Consider the following 24294-nt stretch of genomic DNA (forward strand, 5'->3'; position numbering starts at 1 on the left):
GGAAGATAGCACCATCTGAAGTGGAAGTTCTACAAAAAGTTTGTCCTTTACTGAAAATCATGTTACAGCAAGTAAGAAAACATGCTCAACTGTACCTCCTCTATACATAACTGATATTTGCAATAAGATGTATCTACTCAAAGCATTAAACAAGTCAGCAGCCTAGGCTTATAAAAAACACAACAAATGGTATGACTTTGGGAAGTCTTTATTTTCTCACTTTGTGCGTAAACGTAACTCAGTTGCTTACTTAACATAATACAAATGAATCAAGGGAGCAGCAACCACACCATGCACATTCAAATCAAGCTCAACCTCTGCTGTGGTACATCCAAGAGAAGAAAAATTACCTTTATCACTAGAAGCAGTTATGAATACACAAGAAAAAAAAAATCTTTGTCCCTATCCCTGCCATAGGATAGCAGAAGTATAACAAAAGCTGGGATGCTTATTTTGCAGGGGAAAATGAAGTGACTTTGCATTGCTTGGTTTTGCTTTGGAAACCACCAAACTGAATAAGGAAATAAGTGAAATTAGTGGCATGGGACCTATAGACAGAATTAAGCTGAATACAGTTGGGGTACAGATCAGAACCATAACCAGGAAATTTGATTTATATGTATGTTAAAGGTTGTAGGGATGGAGCTATTCTAAGACATTTAAGTCGGTATCTGTCATGTGTGTCCGTTATATCACTATATGGAGATGAGAAGAGGACTTAACTTCATGGTCTTTGCTAGGCTTAGTGAGCAAATGCCTGGAAACCTCATATCCACCCATATAGTGAAGACAGATTATAGGTTCCAGAAATATTAAGCATCAGAACCAAAATTATAGATCATTGTACAAGAGGATACCCAGTTTCAAGCTCTGTAGCAATCCCTTGTTATCTCGTCGGTTACATTCAGAATTTGAGGAAGTTACTAATCAGTACATTTAAACATCAAAACAGACAATACAATACATAAAAACAAAGTACAACAGAAAAACTGTAGTACAAAGCTACAGAAAATTTATATTTCCGCCTGACACTACAGAGTGGAATTCAAGGAATTTTATCATCTACTCATTAGAAATCTATTGTAAAATAAGTAAGAGTCTTCCTCTCAGAGCCACCTTACAAGAATATCTGGATACGTAGGTTTGTAAGATTTTACTTTACTAGTATTATTTCTCACATCTGTTTTGATGCCTTGATTTTTATACAGAAACATATTTTAAGAGAGATTAAATATCTGTAGGGTTTTAAGTCTTTATTCATGCATTTAGAGAACTTTTTGTTTTTCCTGGAACATCACAGCACCTTAAAGTGTCTCTTCATTGCTTTTGATACAACATTCCTAGTAAGTTTCATACCCGTTTGTTTACAAAAGTGTCTTCTTGTGCTATTTTAAGGCCGAAAAGCCTATTTTGTTCCATTCTAAGACCAATAAAATAGATTTTAAGCTTTCTTTAAAAGGTGCTTTTATAATCATGATAATTCAGTCATCTTGATATTTACAGCAAGTCTTTTGAGAAGTAAAAACCACTTAATTGAAATGTAAAATGGTAAACAATTCCAAGTGATACAATAAAGGAATCCACTTATACAAAAAAATGTCACCAGAGACGAGTAATAAATAAAACAAAGCACTTGGAAAAAGTCCACTGAAAGCAGGCACAAATGTTATTTGTATCCATTTGGGCTAAATTTATTAACAAAATGGCCCCATCTAAAAAGTTTGCTCTCTCTCGAGCTAGGCAAACCAAATGTATATGAACTGCAGATGACTATATAATGTATTTGTAATGTGTCCATTTGGAGTGATTGCAACATTAGTGATATGAGGAAACTTTAGTCAATATCCTGTACTCTGCGACAGATCTCCGCTGTGTAGTCCGAACACTTGGCATTACCTCCCAAATCTTTTGTTAGGACCTGAGAGAGAAAAAAATAGACATTTTAATTAAAAAAATGTAATCTGAGTATTGCAGCTTCTAAATTAATTTTACATTCTGAACACAGAGTATGTGGTATTATGTATGCAAGGGAACAATGTTAACTGTCCAACATTCTCTGTACTGCAACAATTTTAATAGAAATGAGCTTGCAAATTGCAGCATGTACAGAAGGCAAATTCAAACAGCAAGTTTTCATCACAGTAGTAGGTTATCACATGTTAAGACTTTAGTATCATCATTATGCTGGATAGACATCTGTCTTGGATGGTTTAGACACAACAAATCCTGCACCTTAGCAGGGGGTTAGACTAGATGACCCTTGCCGTTCCTTCTAACCCTGTGGTTCTATGATTAGTGATTTTATCTTTATTCATAATTTAGCTGGAAATACTGCCTAAACATATTTAGCTAAAACTGTTGTAAGTCCTCTGGTTTCCTAGCTGCACAGTAAAACAGCTCCCAACTATTATAACTTCATATTTCCAGGAATTAGCTTTCTGAAGTTTTTTTGGGAGCTGAAGTTTTATATGCTTAGGTTTAGGGCAAAGATGAGTAATTCTTACACAATGAAACTTCTGCAGGATTTTATTTATTTATAAATAACAACCACACAACAGCAGCATAAATATAGAAGTTGAAACTTAGCATGTTAATAGTCCTTGAGGAGTGTAGCAAGGAGGCGTGGCTTCCCTTAGAGGCGGATGTGGAGGGAACGCAGCAAGCCGCCTGGTGGGTGGAACCAGGAGGGCTACACCCCATACGTCGGAAGCAGAGGGGCGGGACAGGAAGCGGAAGTATAAAAGGCTAGTTTAGCAACTCAGTTGAGAAGGAACTGCTGAGAGACAGACACTTCTTCCTTGCTGCTAGAGTGGGATGCTAAGGAGAATTGCTGCTACTCTGAGGACCTGCACAAGCTTCCAGAGAGCTCTGCCACACCCGATGCTGAGGAGCTACTACCAAGGGTGAGAGTAGGAAGCAGCCGTGGGGAACCAGACTATTGTCTGGCAGTGGTACTGCTAGAAGCACGGTGAGCATGTTGCGGGTGGATTCCCCACTGACTCTCCGCTGGGATGCGGTGGAGCTGGGCAGACCCGCGTCCCCCTACCCCTGGGGTGGGCAATACTCTCTCTCCTTAAGCCAGGAGGCCTGCGCTCCTCAGGCTCGCCCCTGTCTGAGCCCCATAGACTGTGCTTGGTGCTACAGCTCTGTCTGACTGCAGGCCAGAGCCCAGACTGCTTGTGGCCCTGTCCTGCTTGAAGGCTGTGGCCTACTGAGTACCACTAATTCCCCCTTTCCTTATTTTTGAGAGTACTCTAGCAGACCAGACTGCATGGAGGCGTGGCCTCCCTCAGAGGCAGACTCAGAGGGATGGCCACGCCAACTTTCAAGGAGCAAGATCTATAATTGGAGAGGGGAAGAATGCAAAAAGGTAAATGATGGGAAAAGCTGCTGAATAGGTACAATGGACATCTGTTCAAATTTTTAGTCTTACTACCCTTGTGATGGCAAAATATGGGATAATAGCATTGTCTGGCCCCTTTGATAAGGCATGATAATGGGGCAATTTGCATGATAGAGACTAATGTCTCAGACATACAGCAAGATCTTAAGAGTGTGTATGGAAGGACATGTAGGCACAAGAGATGACAATTTTTATAATTTTTGTGTTTTGTCTTTTGTCATTTTCACTATACAATTTTTAAATGAAAGAGGAGTTCTCTGCATTGTGAGCATATATATCCATCACATAGTGAGCCAATAGCAAACTAATACTTGTTCTGTCAACCATTGTGTTACTGATCTACAGATAAAGGACTTCCACTCCATATAGTATATCTGGAGCTTTTCAGAAGCATTTCGTATTTCCCTGTAATTTAAATTGGATTTTTAAGTGTCTATGTACAGTATGGCAGCCACCACAAATAGGCCAGTTATAAAATGAAAAGATGTTCATTTTATCTTGTTCAATATTTGCATAAAAATCCACTTATGAGGAATTACAAAGCACCCTCCCATGCTCCTGGACCAAAGAATTTCACCAGTGTGGCTAAGTAATGTTCCTTTTTTAAAGCACAATCTTTAGAATCCACCCACCTACATTTTAAAAAGATGAAAGCCAAGATGGCAGTGAAGAGAGTTGGTAAGGCTCAACTTCTGGAAACATGAATTCAAATTTTACTCAAGTTACAAGTGAAAATCAATTTGGTGGCCTCCAAATCTTAGATACTAACTGCATAAGAGAAGCTATGCACACAACTGAGCAAAATCTAGCTTGTGTGTCCAATTCTGGCCTCGTTTACACCCATGTAACCCTACCAAGTCAATGAGGTTGTAGGGAAGAAGTTTAGAAAAGACGTGAGTCCAGAATGGGAACAAAGGCGGTATAGGTCAGGAATGAAATGTTTTGGGAAAGTTATGTGATGAAACCTTTACAAGACATACAGACGCTAGATTCAACCAGAGATAGGAAAATCAGTTCCTTCACCTTCTTGAGTACCAAATATACACGCAGAAAGAATTTGTATTTTATAATTTAGATTCCATGGGGGCCAACTAAGCAGACTCCTCCGTTGTGCATACAGGAGCCAGGCCCAATCTCAGCTCTAGGACTTCATAAGCAGAGTCTGTCCCAACATGAGGGTGGAGACACACTCAGGGGGTGCTAGTGCTCTTTTCAGAAAGCTGAATCTACAAGTCCCCCAGCATTTCCCAAGGCAGTGTGCACTCCTGCTGAGACAGCGAGCCTCTGCATCCTCCTCATAATCTGTAGGTTAGGCTTTGGTGTTCTATATTAATTATTGTAGAGGTATGAAAAGTGATAAGGTCGATACTTTGTCTGTAAACCCTGAGAATACCTTTCTAGCTTTAATTGTTTCAAAACATGCAGTCTCGATTTTTGTGGCATATTCGTGCAGTCCCATGTGACGCAGCATCATCACAGCACTCAGAAGAAGGGCAGTTGGATTTGCTAAATCTTTTCCTGCAATGTCTGGTGCTGTTCCATGAACCTACAGATAAAAATGAAATTATCTATATTATGAAGTCAATATATCAAGCATCTAGTGTCTGTTTTGTTATCTAAAGTAATTTAGACAATTGAAAAATTAATCTGAGTTAAATCTGAAATAACTTACAATATTAATTCTTTTGAACAAAGCGTATTCATCCAATAAGTATAAAAAACCATAATAGTTTAAGGTGGGGGTGGGGAAAGAGTTTCAAAGACAAAGAAAGGGGAATCTGCTTTCCAATTCCCAGTGCAAGCAAATGGGAATTGGACACCTAACTCCTGTAGTTTTCAAAGTCTTTCCCCTAAAAATCCAGAGGACGTGGATATCCTAAAAGATGATGTCCCTGACAACTAAAAATTATTAAAGATCCTTTCTAAAACAGGTGAATAAATATTACGATTCCTGTAAAACTCTTATATTTGAAATCTTGGTTTAAAACACCGCACTGACTGCATTATTTCCTTGACTGTTAAAAGCCAATTGAAATAACTAATCATTTTAAAAGTAACATTTCCTTTTATGCAGAATTTAAGTAAGCTTCACAATTAAAGCAGTCAGACATTTTGCAGAGAATGTATTTCAGTAATGGCTACAGGATATCTTGTAGCTTTAGCTTTCTAGGCAAAGTTATTTAAAATTATTAGTTATTAAAATTTCCTCTTGCAAAAGAGATCTTACAGATTCAAAGATTGCGATTCCATTAGCTCCAATGTTTCCGCTTGGTGTTACTCCAAGGCCCCCAATCAATCCAGCACACAAGTCACTGGAAAAAAAAATTTTTCATATAAGTTACAAAGGTACAACCTCCTACCAAAAAGGTATAGAGAGATTATTTTAATAGTTTATTCCATATTAATAAAACAAAATTTAGCTGCCAACACAGCCAGCGGTTAATGTGTTCAACCCTGTGGCAAAAAGAACATGTAATAAGTTAGCTATACTACAGCGGCGTGTTTGAAGATGAGCAGGACTACTAGATCAACAAAAACAGTTTAATGAGAAAAGTGACAGGGGAACTTCAAATTCCAAGATAGAGTTTACCAAAATGATAGGGCAAGGTGGAAAATACTATAAACTTGCATACAGCAGAAGAAAATTTGGACAGCCAATCAGCACAATAAAAAAGGTACCCAACCCGCCTCCATGATACCATTACAAATCTCAAAAAAAAAAAAAATAAAATAAAAAATCAGAAATATCAGTTGAGGGGTTTTATGTAATTATTTGGAGGTCCTTCAAAGTATAATCCAACATTTTTCCCAAGAAATTACAGATATTTCCTATAAGAGCTGCCTATAACAAGGCCAGAACTTTGCTCACAAGAAATCTGAATTACTAACAACTATTATGCAAAACTGAAGGAAACAGGTGTTAAGTGACGCAAGATTGCTTTGCTACTTCATTACCAAACAGCCTACATGATCTGTGAAAGAATTAAAGAAAGCAACACAAAAAATCTGACTTTAGCGGGATTACCTCCAAGATCAATATGAGCAAGGACTAAGCCAATAAGTGCCCATAAAACACCTTCCTGAAAGGGGAAGACATTAAACAAGCATCATCAAATGTTGATATTTAGAAAACTATTCAAGACCCACTTTTATACTAATGCCTACAAGAAATCAGCCAACCAATAAGTGCTAAACAAACAGGAAGTGGGGAATGCATCCGATGAAGCAAGCTGTAGCTCACAAAAGCTTACACTCAAATAAATTTGTTAGTCTCTAAGGTGCCACAAGTACTCTTTTCTTTTTGCGGATACAGACTAACATGGCTGCTACTCTGAAACCAGTCTACATAACCGTTTTTTAAATGTAAAATAAAGGGAATAGCTTTGCTTGTATGTTGTATCCCCCTCCTCCATCCTTTGTTTGTCACTTTAGGCATTACACACTTCAAGGTAGGGAATGTCGTCCAATATCTGTTCAGAGGGTAGAACGTTTTGGGCACTATGTCATAAGGCACTTTCAAAAAGCCATAGGAGCAGAGAGGCAGTTTACAGGGAAGGGAGTGTATTGGGGCCACCTATCTTTATGAAGAAACCCTCCTTTATCAAAACTGAGCACAAATGTAAAACGTTTTAAGGAACTTTCATTAGAACTCAAACTGGCGGGGAAATCTATATTAGGGTAAAAAGAACATAAGCAACAATGTGGAGGAGAATCAAACTAGGATGTCAGCTAAACATCAGGAAAGTAAGCAGAGCTATCAGGCAGAACTTTCAACAGCAACTACAGAGAAAACACTACCAGCTGTTAAAGCACATAGAGTTAGTTTGAGCTCTATATTTTGTTCAACCAGAAGGTGATTAGGGAATACAGCAGCAAAGGAAGAATGGTGTGCTTCTGGGTACCGAAAGGAGAGCTGCTTGTTGAGCTAAGTGGTCTTTTCCCTATTATCTGTACAGAATGTGAAAGATGATTCTACAATGAATTAGTTCACAATGGTATTTATACCAGATTTACTCAACTGCAACAGCCAAAAGCCACTTCGTCATTGCAGGGGGACGCCAAGAGCCACAAAAAGAATTAAACCTATTTAAAATGCAAAAATGCCTGTAACAAACATTGTAAATTAAGGAATTCATTCATCTACACAGCTAAAGCAAAACTACAGTCAGAGCAGTATTTAGTTTAAAGGACCCTTAGTTTAAAACCTGATACCAATTCTGAGAAATCGGGCTACTGCCACCTGTGTGGGTATTTCTGTTCTTCCTGAGGCAACGGCCACCCAACAATCAAGACCTCATGGCCCACAACCACAACGGTATATAGGCTTCTGACTTCCATTGATTTCAATGGAAGTTAGGAGCCTAAACACCTGTGTGAATCTGAGCCCATGAGATTCCTTTCTTAACCTTTAGAAGAGAACCAATACAAGGCTATGAAGCCACATGCAGCTCAAATAGCAACAATCTGAGAAATCCCTGCAATCCTAGGATTTTATCTCCATGTATTTTACATACACACATTGTTTTTAAAATTTTCATTTATTTATCTTATCTAATGATTGGTAAGGAGTTTAAAATCCTCCATTCAGTGTTTTGCACTTTACTGTATGCCAGCTGTAGTTTAGAAAATCTGTAGTTCTAAAGTGCATGCACATGAGTACATATTCCACCCACAACTGGAAGTAAGCTATTCTGTACTAAACCTCTCTCTTTTCCAAGGCTTTTGGGGTGGGAGTGTGCACTGGGGGCTGTGACTGGAGTGGGTTCCCTCCCTCTCCACCACCTTCCTGGTTTTGGGGTGACTGCAGTTATTTATTTGTATTAGGATCACATATTAAAAATACATTCTAACATCCAGAACCATAGAAAGGTACTCTTTTAAAGTTTGGCCTGAATCAAAATAAGATAAACAACATTTTAGGATTTCCTGGATGATACAGGAGAAGCAAGGACCAAATTCTTAGTTATATGCACACACATTTAAGACTTCAGATTAAAGACACTAGTTTTTGCTACGTGATTAGAACAGCATCAAATTCAATTAAGTAAATGTTTTATGGCAAATGGGTCTGGCAGTTGACTTCACAAGTCAAATTAATTGTTTTGATGGCAGAATGCTATTGACAATATTCCTCAAAAACAAAGTTGTCTGAGAAACAGTAACTGAAGGTACCTTAGTAAGTATTTTACAGATGTTCATTTCACACACATCCTTCCATTTTTATATCTGAATCACATTTACATGGTATATGGACAAACACCATCCCCTCTGATTCCATGAAGTACAGCCTCATCATACAGCTCCCTCGATACTAAGATAGTCTGTGTTGGTTCTCAATTGCGGCTTTTTTTTTTCTAGGATTGAGAATCTGAAAGGGTTATGTTTTAACCTTCTGGATGCTGAAAACAGACACCCACTTGCCTAACATTTAATCTGAACGGTAATCTTGAAAGTGATGGTATTTTAAGGGTTAAATTATAATCAGCTCACTTCTGCTTACCTCAGGATGTCACCGTACAGGTTTGGCATAACAAGCACATCAAACTGTGATGGATCCTGTACCATCTAGGAAGAAAACTGTTTTAATTTTAAGGTCATGTTTTGTAACTATAAAAAGCTGGATATAATGGATTAGGTACTCACATTCAGACACACAGTATCAAGGTACATTTCATTAAATTTAATATCTTTATAGTTTTCTGCAGCTTCCCTGCATTTTCTCAGAAAAAGCCCATCGGACATTCGCCTGCAATTAGACAAAGAGAAGAATGTTACAGAGCATGGCTGAGTAAACAAGTTTTAAAAAGCAACTGCATCAAGGTAAGTATGGATGCACCTCTGGAAACAAATAAATAGAAAAATATAGGCCAGATTCTCACTGGAGATACACTGGGGAACCCAAAGGTGGCTTTTCACCTCCTGGTTTGTGGGATCAGCCAAGAGCTGATTCAACTGTTGGAACAAATTAGGGCAATTTCTAATTTGGGCTGGCCTGTAATGGCCCCCCAGGGGCAGGAAATTGCCAGAGAGAAGTATGTTTGACCATGGCCCACTCCTGCATCCAACACTCCCCCAATGTGCATGTATGAAAAGGATGGCGCAGAGTTGGCTCTGCCAGCCTTAGACCACTTGGGGATTCCCCTCACAAGGGGGGGAATTCCCAGCTGCCTGGTTAAAGCAGCTATAAGGCTGTTTTATGTCATGACAAACCAGCCTCACCAGAAGCCAAGATCTGGCCCTAGAAGTCTAACTTAGCAATAGAGCAAAAAATTACTTCATACATTAACTTTTCTGATTTCATTGCATTAAAAACCTTCTTACAATTTACCATACGTTCAGAGCAAAGTCTTTGTCCTTATCTTTGGACAGCAAAGGTTTGTTTTATTTTAATTTATACATCAAACTTCTCAATGCTTACTTTACAGAATGAGAGCTAGGTTGTCAGAACCCACAAAACTGATCTGAACTGACACCTCAATGAGTTAAACTGCACTTGTCAATTGCATTAAAGACAGAAGTGAGACTGACAAAGTAAACCAGAAATTAGATCTGGAAAAGTACATCCTCCCAACAAGCACATTTTGTACTATGCAAGTGTTTTTTGGCCAGAACACTTTAATATCCATCTATGGTATGCACTACTAAGACCAACAAAAGTGACACTTCTGTAATTAAAGCCGGAGTATATAAAAACAGGCAAAGAAGTGTCATGCAATTCCATACATACTATGGCTCAATTCTGAGGCTTACTGTGAAGTGCTTTGAAATCCTTGGGTGAAAGTCACAGTCTACAACACTGTAGTTGTGCCACTGTAGCCCAGATGCTTCCTATGGAAGGGGTTTTTCCATTGCAGTAGGTAATCCACCTCTCTAAGAGGTGGTAGCTACGACAATGGAAGAATTCTGCTGTGAACTTAACCACGTCCTCTACTGGGGGTTAGGCTGGCCTAACTACGTTGCACAGGGTGAAAAATTTTTCACAGCCGTGAGCAACATAGCTAGGTTGATCTAATTTTTAAGTGTAGACCAGGCCTATATGTGCAAGTTTCACTTTTAGCGTTTTTTATTCTTAAGTTTACTATTTAAAATAGGTAAGAGTACAGAGAGAAGGAGCATACTAACTTGTCAGTGATTTGAGTATGTAACTAATGCAGTCCCACCAACACTGGGTCAATTTTCCCCATGTTGCTTATGGTTTTCCCCAATAGCATTAATGGGTGTTACACATCAAAGGGAGATTTCACAAGTTACTTTGCATCTTGAAAACCTCAAAATCCATAGTTTTTAAATCCATTCGTAAGAGTTTGTTACTTTATGATGTCAACATACATAATGTTTGCTTTGTGCACTGCAGTAACATAGCTTCTATGATTGTTTCTGGCATACTCAAAAGCAAATTCAGCAATACGTTTGCTTGCTTCTTCTGTGATGAGTTTGATGCTCTGTACAACACCATCAACAATCTGAAAAACAGACAATTATCACAAGTTAAAACTTAAGCTGATTTATAAAGCAGGAGTTGATAGTGTGGAGATTTGGAACAGCATCATATAATTCTGATGGGCAAGTATCTGCAAAGCACTGTACACAAGGCATTTCACATTAAAAATAAATTCTGAATCAGAGTTAATTTAAAAAAAACCAACAAATTTCCTAATTTTGACATACAAGTTTGCAATTTGCAGAGAAAAGAAAACCCTGCCAGAAAATTAACTGTTTCCCAATAACATACCACATGCTCAATTCCACTGTATTCTCCTTCTGTGTTCTCTCGAATTGTGACAATATTTACATCTGTGTAAGGTGTTTTGTATCCTTCAATTGAGACACAGGGACGAATATTTGCATAAAGATCAAAGGTTTTACGCAGCAGCAGATTCATCGAAGGGTGCCCAGCAGCTATGGGTGTTTTTAAAGGTCCTATAATACACAACAGGAACGAGTGAGAGAAAAGCACCAATTTAGAGTTTAAATTCACTACAACCATCGGAGATAGGTCTAGGCACAGTCTCATGAGAGACCTGGGTTCCCTTGTTAGGGTCTTGTGTTGACTAGAGCTGAAAGGCTGAAGAACTCTCCCTCTAGACCATTAAAGAGTGAAGTTATTCTGCTGTTTAAGAGCCAACTGGTGACCCCTCTATTCATGTTGAGTAGCAATTAACACCACAAGCATTCTCACTGAATTCAATAGGCCTACTTGGGGAGTAAGGTGTTAACTCAATGAGAATAAGAAGGAATCACATTCTGGCTACGAAGTATTCCAGCAGCAGGGGAACCGGTTTGTGCTGTTTTAGATATAGGCTCCAGTTCAGGGTTCTATTAATAATAATATTCCCATCTCTAATAGTCCTCCTAGTGAACCCATGAAAAGTCTGACACTAAAGACTGAAGAGGTGGGTAAGGTAACATCTTTTAGTGGACCAACTTTTAGTGGGGAGAGAGACAAGCTTTCGAGCCTCCACAGAGCTCTGACTGACATGTGGCATGCGCCTTCGTTTGGGCTTTCACAAAATGTCACCCTGTAAGGGGGGTATACCTCCACTGAGACTAAAAGCATTAACCAAAGAGGGCTTAATTAATGTACCTGCAGGGTGGGTCAGGTTCAATTAAAGATGAGTCCCAGATGGGAAAGAGCTGAGTGGTTAATATAAAGAGGAAGACCAGAACAGAAGAGGGCTACAGGAAGAAAAGGGCAGAACTTAGAAATCCATCTTGGAGGTATAGAGAGGTCTGATGGGCCAGGGAAGGACTTCAGGGCAGTAGAGGGAAGAGGAGACCTGGGGAAAGAGATGGTCTTTGGATCCTCTCCTAAGAACATCTGGTAAAGGACAAGGAGAGACATGGTGCAGCCACTAGGGTGGAGCAACTCTGATAAAAGGGCAGGGACTAGATTTCCCAGAACGGACCCCTGGGAGGCATTTAACTGGGGAATGGAGTACAGGGAAAACTGAATAAAAAGGTCAAGCTCGAGGAGGGCAAAAGTTGGCTTACATTTATTTTTACATTACAATTCTTCAGTTGAGATTTGTTGGGGGACTCCAAGCGAGGGACCCCTATGAGCCATGGCCCTAAAAAAAGGTGCACCTTGCAAGGTCACGGAGCTTAGGGAGATGGAAAGGGTGTGGCACCTGAGACAAATACAGGTACCCAAGGGGCCCAGGAAGGGGCTGTTGACAGGTTGAGGTAGAAAGAAACCCAGGGAGGGGGCAGGTCAGAACTGACAGACCTTGCCTGCTCACTAAACAGTCCCTGAGCTGGAACCCAAAGGTGTACGAGGACCTGGGTTCCCTTGCCAGCTGCAAGGGAAGGTGGTGTCAAGCCCCCTTAAGGGAATATGGACTTTTGAAACCCTTAGATGAACGTAAGGACCTCAGGGCCCAGAGCTGGGGGGAGAAAGACCTGATGTAAGAACACTGGACTTTTGTTTGTTGGACTGTTCCTCTGGAAGGGGCACTATAAGTGACCTGGTCACAGGACTAAGTCATGAGAAGCGGCAGACCACTCGAGCTGGAGCAGCTGTTGGCAGGGGGCACCAGAGGAAGAAAGCCTGGTACACTATGCCCAGTCACGAAGGATAATGCCACCAGTGAGTCAACCCTTCAACACACCCCAATTGCTATATTCATTCACTGAAATGCAATGCCAGTTATGAAATGGTGTGGGTAGGTCTCACACAGGGAAACTCCAAGGATACTTACCTACACACTGGCTGATTCTGGCTAGGAATGTCCACTCATTAAATGAGAAAGCTACACTAAAAGTTGAAATAAAGGTCATGCTTTGAAGTTTCATATGACTGCTGTCATGCAGTTTGTACCCTAGAATTAGCCATTCTATTACGGTGTAGAGTACTTTGTCTTTTACATCGCCACACATACTTCCAAGAACATCCCCCCCAACACACACACACCCAGTACAAGCAACAGTTGCTTTTAATAGCTCAACATTAACCTCTGCAGTACCTTTCAGTCCCATCTTGTTTTTATCCATGGATTCTTTGGCATCTAGAGGAATCATCCACCTTCCTCCTGGTCCCTGGATAGCTGTAACATTTCTCTCTTCCCACTGAATAGGAGCCTAAACACATTTGTTCCACATTATCTTCTGTATTAGGAATTTTGTAAGCGTGTGTGTGCATATAATTACTTTGGGAGGTTTGAGCAAAATCCCTTTGGATTTGATTTTGCTCAAAACTCCCAAAGTAATTTATCTCAGAGCTGACAAGCATGGGATATTTCAGCCCAAAGAGAACTGTTTATAACCGCCTGTTTTCACATGCCTAACTCTTTAAAGGAGAATGTAACTACTAAGGCACTATGAGATGCCTACTGTAATATTTTTCCAGACTTATATCATTAGAACTACTTCCACCATGCTATCTACACTTTCAAGCTTGTGGTTTCCGTTTGGTGATCTCTCTCATGTTATTTTCAAGAAATACAAAATGAACTTTAAAAGACTTTTAAAATTCAACTTCGTAATTAGGAGCTCTTGTTGATCCTGTTTAACAGACAGGAACAGATTTGACTGGGCTGCATGCCTAAATAGAATGCTGTGAATGTTCCAGTCAGTCCCACTCATCACCAGTGTCTTAATTTTAATTTACCTAGGGAATCTCCCTGTTACAAAAGGTTGCCACATGTTAATTTTTTTCAGGAAGGAGTGTAAGAGAAGAACAACATAACTGTATGCTATGCTCCTTAAATAACCACCATCTTTGAAACTGAACAAATTATAGAGAATTTCCAGTAAATGTTAACATGCTTTTTTTTAAATCTTGAATGAGTTGATTTCCTGTCAGGAGTAACCCAAACTAAACATTCCCTTTCCATCTCTCTCAGGTGTTAAATACAACAGTGATAAGTCTATTCCCTGCCTCTCAAAACTGAACTATGCATGAGCTCTTTAATATGAAGTTATACCCCCTATAATTAAGAGTAGTTAATCTAAGCCAACTGTGGAAAAGGCTATCTTGTAGTGGGAAGAAGAATTTTAAGGATAAACTCCTTTTTGGTACCAATGATGGGGAACCATTTTAACTTACCAAGGTTATTTCAGAAGAGGGACATTTTGATTTTGTATGCATCTTCTCTTAAATTCTGAGTAAGTTCTCTGCATATGTACTATATCAATCTTTGCACATGTTAGGTTTCCATATTGCAAAGGTAAATAGTTTTAAAGTAGGGCTGTCAAGCAATTAAAAAAATTAATCGCAATTAATCGCTCTGTTAATAATAGAATACCATTTATTTAAATATTTGTGGATGTTTTCTACATTTTCAAATATATTTATTTCAATTACAACACAGAATACAAAGTGTACAGTGCTCACTTTATTTTTGATTACAAATATTTGTACTGTAAAAAACATTGTATTTTTCAATTCACCTCATACAAATACTGTAGTGCAGTCTCTTTATCATGAAAGTTGAACTTACAAATGTAAAATTATGTACAAAAAAACCCCTGCATTCAAAAATAAAACACTGTAAAACTTTAGCACCTACAAGTCCAATCAGTCCTACTTCTTGTTCAGCCAATTGCTCAAACAGGAGTGTTTACATTTGCAGAAGATAATGCTTCCTGCTTCTTGTTTACAATGTTACCTGAAAGTGAGAACAGGTGTTTGCATGGCACTGTTCTACCTAGTGTCGCAAGATATTTACATGCCATATGCACTAAAGATTCATATGTGCCTTCATGCTTCAACCACCATTCCGGGGGACATGTGACCATGTTGATGACGGGTTCTGCTTGATAACCATTCAAAGGAGTGTAGACCAATGCATGTTCATTTTCATAACCATGAGTCAGATGCCACCAGCAGAAGGTTTATTTTGTTTTTTGGTGGTTTGGGTTCTGTAGTTTCCACATCAGAGTGTTGCTCTTTTAAGACTTCAGAAAGCATGCTCCACACCTCATCCCTCTCAGATTTTGGAAGGCACTTCAGATTCTTAAATCTTGGGTTGAGTGCTGTAGCTATCTTTAGAAATTTTACACTGGTATCTTCTTTGCATTTTGTCAAATTTGCAGTGAAAGTATTCTTAAAACGAACATATGCTGGGTCATCATCCAAGACTGCTATAACATGAAATATATGGCAGAATGTGGGTAAATCAGAGCAGGAGACATACAATTCTCCCTCAAGGAGTTCAGTCACAAGTTTAATTAATGCATTTTATTTTATTTTTTTTTAAAACAAGTGTCATCAGCATGGAAGCATGCCCACTGGAACAATGGCCAAAGCATGAAGAGGCATATGATTCTTTAGCACATCTGGCACATAAATATCTTGCAATATCAGCTACAACAGTGCCATGCAAATGCCTGTTCTCACTTTCAGGTGGCATTGTAATTAAGTGGGCAACATTATCTCTTGTAAATGTAAACAAACTTATTTTTCTTAGCAATTGGCTAAACAAGGAGTAGGACTGAATGGACTTGTAGGCCCTGAAGTTTTACATTGTTTTGTTTTTGAGTGCAGTTATGTAACAAACCTACATTTGTAAGTTGCACTTTCATGATAAAGAAATTGCACAACAGTACTTGTATGAGATGAATTGAAAAATACTATTTCTTTATTTTTACAGTGCAAATATTTGTAATAAAAATATAAAGTGAGCACTGTATACTTTGTATTCTGTGTTGTAATTGAAATAGATATTTGAAAATGTAGAAAAACATCCAAGATATGTAATAAATTTCAGTTGGTATTCTATTGTTTTAACAGTGTGATTAATCACGGTTAATTTTTTTGAGTTAATCGCATGACTTAACTGCAATTAATTGATAGCCCTAGTTTAAAGCAATAGTGGATTAATTTCAGATACATTACTAAGAACAAGCCAATGTTTTTAACATACGTTTTTCTTTTACTTGTATCCACAAATCAAAGTGGACAAAAAAACACCTTTCGATCAGTTGCTACATATTTACTCAATTAGATAATTATTTCACAGAAAATATTGTAGCTTAAATTTCTAAGAATTAAAAACACAGTATTTGCTGTGAGCTTCCCATTCCTTTGCCCACGAAGTACAGGCTCTGTCCTGATACTGCAACCCTAACCACTCTGTTATGTTATACACAGAGCTTCAGTATTTTTTCTTTTTTTGGCTAGAGATACAACCCAGACACTTGACAATTCGATGAAAAATTCCGAAGTGGAACCCCCGCAAACTTAAACAGAAGTCACAAGTAAAATCCCTATGCAAACACTCACTTCAAGTTGTAATGTACATGACTAACAAGGCAAATGAATTGCTTACTTTAGCAGCATCAAAAATCTTCATAACAGCAGCAGAAATCTCCGGTCCTATGCCATCTCCTGGGATTAAAGTTACTGTCTGTACCTATGCAAGAAGTCAGATAGTACACCTCAGGAACATTGCATTCATCAGAACATTTACAAGTGTTTTGGTGAAAATCAAGCTAGTTGCTAGAACAGAAAACAATCATTCAATTCCCAAAGTCACTTTAAAGATGGCACTGCACTAAAGAGGAGTGCAAGCAGGAAGTCTGTTTCCCAGACAAACAGCTTGCATAGTGTTCCAAAGAATCTACCTGGTGCCTCAGTCTTTCTGAAATATAGAAGAAGTGGCTAACCTAATTGAAAAGCAGCCTTGCTATTCACATTCCTCCCCAGTACAATACAGGTATTTATTTCTTCCTGGCACTTTGTACAGGACACAGCATTATCCAGTTATGTCATGTATACTAGGACCTATCCTACACTACAACAGGCTCCAGTCATGCTAACTTATTCCTAGAGAAGATTTTGTTTGAAGGTTATTTTCTTAATTTTGTGAAGTCCAACATTCATTTTAAAAAAGCCTCACTTATTTGGCTAAGTTATTTTTCCACCATAACTTCTGCTGAGTTTCCCCAGCACTTTGTTTCTGATGTCATCGCTGAAGTAGAAGAAACTGACTGCACAGCTTGGACTCATCAGGTGTCTAGGGAAGTAAATGATCAAACTTGGTTTAAAGATCTAAGAACTGCTACTCCAGGTTTACTTTTACTATTCATTTTGAATCTTAGAAATAGACGTTTAGTTTTCAGACCAACCTTCATAGGAGTCTTTTAATATCAATAGAAGCAGCCCCAGATACAATGTTATCTGAAAAAGCCCTGATTAGGATCACTGTGAAAACACAAAAGATGTTTCACAATTGGCCACACAAGATACAAAATATACATTGAAATGCTGAGTATCTGAATTTCTTTTGAATGAAACAGTCATTAAGGTTATCTATAAAGAAAAGAGAAAGTGGAGATTCAGAGAAAGGAAACAAACTAATGGGGATGTGAGGACTGCTATTTATAAGGCTCATCAGTAATGTTAAATACATAATTATTTGAATGTCTTCAAGAATTGCCATGTCCTCTGACACTTAGGCTGACTGCTCGGCTGTTATGCTTGTGTTTTCTTTCTCCCTCACTGATATAACTGGTTACATAGCAATGTGTGGCTGTAGTACACTCAAATGTAGGATGTAAGATCCTGCATTAAGTCTGAAATGCTAACTCTAGTGTACCTGGAGCCTGAGGTGCAACACCCATTCTTAATTATTTCACTAATATACAAGCCATGGGCAACTTCTTGGTTTCTCTTTTTCCCAAATGTTTTATAACTCACAGTGCAGAGCTATAATGATAGCATTAAAAGCCAGTCTCTCCTGAAATGCACACCACTCATCAAGGCATAGCCTTGATACATACATCAGTCAGAGCATTCTTCAAAACCCTCTTTAAATGAGGCTTCAAGAGCATGCTTGTGTGCATTTTGTACATACACACAGAGGGTAAGAAACCCAAATATAAACAAATCACTTACAAAACAAGCTCAAGAGAAAAATCACACAATCATATTGTAAGCTAAAATGAAGCATTACAGAGGGACTTCAAAAGGACAGGTGTCTAGATATTCTAAAAGCAGCAGTTTTAAAATGTCAGTATTAATACCAGTATAAAAGTGTTTACAGAATTCTTTAAAGACTTCATAGGTATAGATTTGAATAAAGCTACAAGACATTTGCTAAACAGCAAGTAAGTCTACTGCTTATAGAAAAGTTTGCAAAATAAAAAGATGCTTAGAAGCTTCTCAACAACGTTGCCATTGAAGTTTCTGTAGCAGTTTCAGACGGTTGATTTCTAAGCCATCACTATCCTATTAATGTGACCCAATTATGTGATTTTTCCATGCAATTGCTATAATTTTTCATAAGCGGTTATTCAAATTATTAGTCTAAGAATATATGATTCTTTTGAATGTGAAATTGTCAAAAGATATTGGTGCTAAAGTTAGTCAATAGAAATCCAACATGGCATAAGAGCATATGGCCATTGTACTTGCAGCTTATCTTTAAAAGTGTGTGGACAGTTAATATAGCAACCCTATCTTATTCAGTAAGTTGCCCTGTACTTTTATTGAGAAACTTCTCAAAAGAAAAAAAAATACTATTATACTCACAGCACTACTAAAACATCTGGTCACCTGTTTTTGGTTTTTGAAAACTCCCAGCAACCGAGATACCTGTAAAAACAAAGTTATTTCAGAGTGGTAGCCATGTTAGTCTGTATCAGTAAAAACAACGAGGAGTCCTTGTGGTACCTTAGAGACTAACAAATGTATTTGGGCATAAGCTTTCGTGGGCTATAACCCACTTCATCAGATGCATGGAGTGGAAAATACAGTAAGCAGGGATAAATATACAGCACATGAAATTGCAGAACTGGAATTAATTTGCAAACTTGACACCATCAAATTAAGCCTGAATAAAGACGGGGAGTGGCTGGGTCACTACAAAAAATAATTTTCCCTCTGTTGATACTCACACCTTGTCAACTGTTGGGAATAAGCCACATCTACCCTTATTGAATTCGCCTAATTAGCACTGACCCCCCACTTGGTAAGGCAACTCCCATCTTTTCGTGTGCTGTATATTTATCCCTGCTTATTGTATTTTCCACTCCATGCATCTGATGAAGTAGGTTATAGCCCTCAAAAGCTTATGCCCAAATAAATGTGTTAGTCCCTAAATGCCACAAGGACTCCTCATTGTTTTTAAAGATATTTTAGTGTGTGAACAGAAAGCAAGACAATATTAATTTCTAATACTGCAGCAGGTTTGCATTTTATAATACACTTATTTCAGGTCACATTTTATACTAGGAATATCTTTGCTAACATTAGTTGTCATACATTTAGTATATAAATATTTTCTTCAGATGACCAAAACTTTCAGTTTGCAAACATTTTAATTATTCTGTCTTGTATTTTCAAGAGTTTTAAATGTACACTCTGCTACCAACAAATATTTCTTCCATTCTTTATGAATTTTGACAACGAGCTTGTAATATATTGACTGAATGTTAGGAAAAGAGTAAATTCCACCACAAACACTATGTGGATTTCGAAGTCTAAAATAAGAGAACTTTGGAGTCTCCATTAAATATTTGTCCTTGTGTCCAATAAGTGGTGAGAAAGAAATGTTTTATTATAGGAACAAAAATTTGTAGAGGCACAGTCCATGAAAGCCATGGAAACGAAGGGAACACACTCAGATATTACACTTTGGACCCAAAGATACAATAATTTTAGTTATATGGATAATGGTTGACTAACTTTTTTACGTTTATGGCTGTAGCACCCAATAGCTCTAGTTAAGTACCAAGACCCCATTGTGCTAGGTACTGTGCACACACAGAATAAAAAGATGATCCCTGCCCCAAAGAGACAACAGATGGATACAGACAGGAAAGTACAAGGACACAATAAGACAAGAAGCTGAAGATGGAGAGCTGATACAAAGCTGCACAGAAACTTATAGCAAAATTTGTGACAAACAGAATAAGTCATGAAATATGAAAACACTGTCTTTACAAGTATTGAAAATTTACCCCAAGGATTTTCCTGCAAGATTTGATTAGTAGCAGCTTTCATGGCACTTAAATACCTGGGATAGGATTTTCAAAAGCACTCAGCATTGGTCTTACTACCATTGAAGCCCATGGCAGCTTTACCTTCTGTAAATACCACTCTTGGCATTTTCATATCTGGATTGCATTCATGAATATGGTGGAATTTTAACTACAAGTCTGTTTTAAATGTGGTGATATTACTAGTAAAGTACCCGATGCAATGATATTTAGACAATTCTTAAGAAGGGTGTATACTAAAGAGATGCTTTTAGTTTGAAAACCAACTAGTTTATTATAACCCATTCTACCATATACAGTAAAAAGTTGTATATGGGGAGACTAAACTATAGATACATCATGTCATACTGAAGTAAGTACCAGTTGGAAGGACTGGATAAAGGACAGTCGGACACATTTCACCTGAAACTTACTACTGTAACCTCCCACCATAGGTCTTTGACACTTATGCGGAGTTGGCATTAACATAACTGTATGACAAGGAGGACAGAGTATAGGCAAGATGATTAGAAATGATGTAGTTCTCATCTAGGATATTGTAATGAATGCTGTAGAAAAGTTAATTACAGCTAAGATTCATTCTGACCTGTAACTGAACATGAAACGTACAATGTCATAATAGCAAGCGCTGCATATCATAACAAGCTACACACTTGAGAGAGAAGCAGACTCAACAGAAAAGGTGAACTGGCTTAGCTACATAAACACCTGGGTGTCTTCATGGCATAGTTCTTGACTGTGGCACCAAGGGAAACTCTGGAGACAAGTGAAAATTATAGACAGGGGACTGTATTATAGACCACTAGTGTAGTATAGTGGTTGGAGCAGGGGACTGGGAATCAGACCTGTGTTTACTGGAAGCTATGAGCTTGACAGAGGATTCACATACTGAAATTCTATAGCCTGTTTTATGTAGGGCCTTTGACTAGATGATCAGATTGCTCTGTTATGGCCTTAATTATGTTTCAATGAATCAGAACTGTTTTTGTCCAAATTAGTAAAAATTTAACAGAGGGCTCAAAGAGGTTGAATTTTTCAATGATTTGGCATACGCTATGTCGAGTGCAGGTCTGAAAGTAAAAGTTTATTGTTCGCTGGAAAATACTGAAAAGTATTGTTCACTATCTTGTGGACAGTAAGTGGATGCTATTAAGTATAGGCTAGGCATCTTTCAAGCAGAGCAGAGGAATTTTATTCTTGTTTATCCAACACAATTGACCATGTCTGTAGAACAGCTTCCAGAATAACTACCATTTTCAAAAAACAAAGTGTTGGTGGACACGAGTGCAGAGGACTGCTAGTTAGAATATAAATACAAAGTATTAAGAAGCTTGTTTTTTCCAGACTCCAGAATGAAAGAGATCACATTAATTCATTGTGAAAGTGGTCCTATCATTAGGATCCATTTTTAGTCTAACTATAAAATATTAAATAAAAGGAGTATATGGGAGCAAGTTGTTAGTAGCTTATTCAAAAACACAAGTAACAGTAAATGCATTCAAAAATGCACATTACTGAGCTTCAGGAAAAGTTAATTATCTCCTGTTTTATTGCTAAAATATGAGGCACAGCAGGGATAAGATGAACTCTATTTGCATTGCTGCTAGTTTGAAGAATAAGGATTTTACTGCTCTGTTATGTGCAAACACCAATGTATGCAAATTTACAAGAAATAATCAAAATGTGCAATTTTCCTAGGTACAGCAGCCCTCAAAACATTTAACCTTGGTAAGACCCAAGTGTGTGTCCATGGACACCACCACCATGCTCAAGAAACCCCACACAATCCAAATGTGGCAGCCTCTCAGAAAACCATTAGCTAATGGACACAAAGAGTACAGAACAGGACCTTGGCATGTAGTAGATAAAGAATGGGAAAGACTGATGTCAGTAACTTGAGAACAAATATCTTACAAATGTAAGTACTGTAAGATACAATCAGGAGGTGAAAGGAAAGCAAGTCCAGCTCAACAGGAAAGTAAGAATGTTCTTCCCAGTGCTAAAATAATTATGAAATAAAATATCCAACTTATTATTGTAAAGATCTGCAGTTGTGGAGAAGCAAGTAGCCAGGGTAGTTGCCTGGCTCCCTCTGTCCTCAGGGGGAGGCGTTACAGGACAGGAAGGAAAGGTCACCACTGTCCTAGCTCCCTCCATCCAGAGGAGCGGCGAGGGGATTCAAGGGCACTAAACAGGGTCTGCCTAGACTGAACCAAGGGCAGAAGCATTTGACTCCTCAGAACCGTGCACCCCACTGAGCAGCCAGGCCCGTTTCCCCCTCCCATCCGCCGGGCCTGCGGCTTCCCAGCTCCCTGCACCGGGGAGTCAAGGGCACGAGCAGGCCTGGGGCCCCGTTCCCCCAACTGCGGGCACCTGGGGGCAGCGGGCGGAGGAGCAGCGCAGCGCGGGCACTGGGCCGCGCCCCCCGACACCCGGACAAGGCCCCCCGCGCCCGGCAGCAGCCAGGGGAGCATCGGGACGCAATAGGGCGGGGGTCCCTCCCCGGGATACCAGCCCCCACGGGTGGGAAGGGCCAAACCCCGGCAAGGGCAAGCACAGGGGACCCGCTTACGGTGGGCATCCATGCGGTGGCGGCCATGGCGACTCCTGCTCGGTTCTCCGGCTGCGCTGACAGACCCGACCCCTCCCACGCTCGCTCCCGCACTGAACCGGCACGCGCAATAGCACCGCCCCCGCCTCGGAGGACACGCCCACCAGCCGCCACTTGACCCGCCCAGCGCAACTCCGCTCGCCCCCGAGCGAGGCTGTCAGTCAGACAATGGATGATGCCTGGGTAGGGCTAGTGACGCTGCCTGCGGCCTCTCCAGCCAACGCCTCTCGCAGAGCCGGGGGAGGTTGGGTGTTCCCGCCCTTCCTGCGCACCCGGGCCCCCTGGCCACAGCACAAAGAAATAAGGGCTCGGGGCAGGGCTGCTGGGCCTGCTCTCCCCTGACTCAGGGCATCAGTCCCACAAACCCCCCTCCCATCGCCTAGGCAGGGCGAGGGGCCCAGAGCGAGGCTGGGGGCTGAGGGAACAGGGCTCCGGAGGCACTCGTGAGGCGGACCGTGGGGGTAACCAGGGGTGGGAGCGCAGGGTGTTCTCCCGCATCAGCAGCAGGCGGTTCGCACGGGGTGGGCAAGAGACGTTCAGCGGCCTGGCCGTAGAGAACGGCGGCCCTAGCCCGCAGCAACCCGCGCGGGGGCTCTGCGCAGGAGGCTTTGTCAAGTAGCACCCGCGACCTCCTCCGGCCCGCGCAAGGTGCAGCTGCAGTTAGAGAGCCTCTGCCCCGTGGAGCGGAGCCCGCAGGGGCACGGAGCGGGCCCAGGCGGTGCCGGACTGCTATGGGCTGTGAGAGACCAGGGCCAGGCTCAGGGATTTGCTGCGTTGCCATCTGCTGTGACTTTATTGCAAGCCTCACAACAGCTGGTCTTTGTCTCCTGGAGTCAGCTCATTACCACAAAATCTCCGCTTTCATTTAAAACAACAAAAAAGTGAGTTTCAAGCCTTCCTGGGTGTGAGAAAAGTTTGAAAACACAAGTCCTATGGGGTCCCAATCCAGACAGCACACAAAAACAATCCAAATGTATTTTTTAAACTTCATAATTTTTAAGACACTCTCAATATTAAGTTTCAGAGTAACAGCCGTGTTAGTCTGTATTCACAAAAAGAAAAGGAGTACTTGTGGCACCTTAGAGACTAACGAATTTATTTGAGCATAAGCTTTCGTGAGCTACAGCTCACTTTCAAAAGCTTATGCTCAAATAAATTGGTTAGTCTCTAAGGTGCCACAAGTACTCCTTTTCTTTTTTCTCAATATTAAGGGGCCTAACTTGGGGTTTGAATGGTGGTTGTTGGGCATACCAGATAGCAGCACTACTCAGCCTTGCACATGGTCCCTGTGAAAGGCCCTGAGCTAGGGTTTAACCATGGGTAAGGCTCTGTTTAAATC

General features: G+C 39.9%; 1 protein-coding gene across 2 annotated transcripts; it reads right to left on the reverse strand.

Moving 5' to 3' along the window:
• Positions 1 to 198: 198 nt before the first annotated feature.
• Positions 199 to 23038, reverse strand: IDH3A (isocitrate dehydrogenase (NAD(+)) 3 catalytic subunit alpha). Of its 2 annotated transcripts, none has more exons than XM_074966087.1 (11): positions 22917 to 23038; positions 18876 to 18938; positions 16672 to 16755; positions 13366 to 13480; positions 11136 to 11323; positions 10733 to 10866; positions 9047 to 9149; positions 8904 to 8968; positions 5631 to 5715; positions 4797 to 4949; positions 199 to 1918 (listed from the first exon to the last, which is right to left on the reverse strand). In XM_074966087.1, the coding sequence occupies exons 1-11, from the start codon at positions 22941 to 22943 to the stop codon at positions 1835 to 1837; spliced, it is 1101 nt and encodes a 366-aa protein (XP_074822188.1). In that variant the 5' UTR covers positions 22944 to 23038; the 3' UTR covers positions 199 to 1834. The 2 variants fall into 2 exon arrangements, with proteins under 2 accessions (XP_074822188.1, XP_074822189.1); XM_074966088.1 differs by having other exon boundaries at positions 18900 to 18938; positions 22917 to 23012.
• Between the last annotated feature and the right edge of the window lie 1256 nt (positions 23039 to 24294).

The sequence above is a fragment of the Natator depressus genome, chromosome 10 (genome assembly GCF_965152275.1).
Source record: "Natator depressus isolate rNatDep1 chromosome 10, rNatDep2.hap1, whole genome shotgun sequence".
NCBI lineage: Eukaryota > Metazoa > Chordata > Testudines > Cheloniidae > Natator > Natator depressus.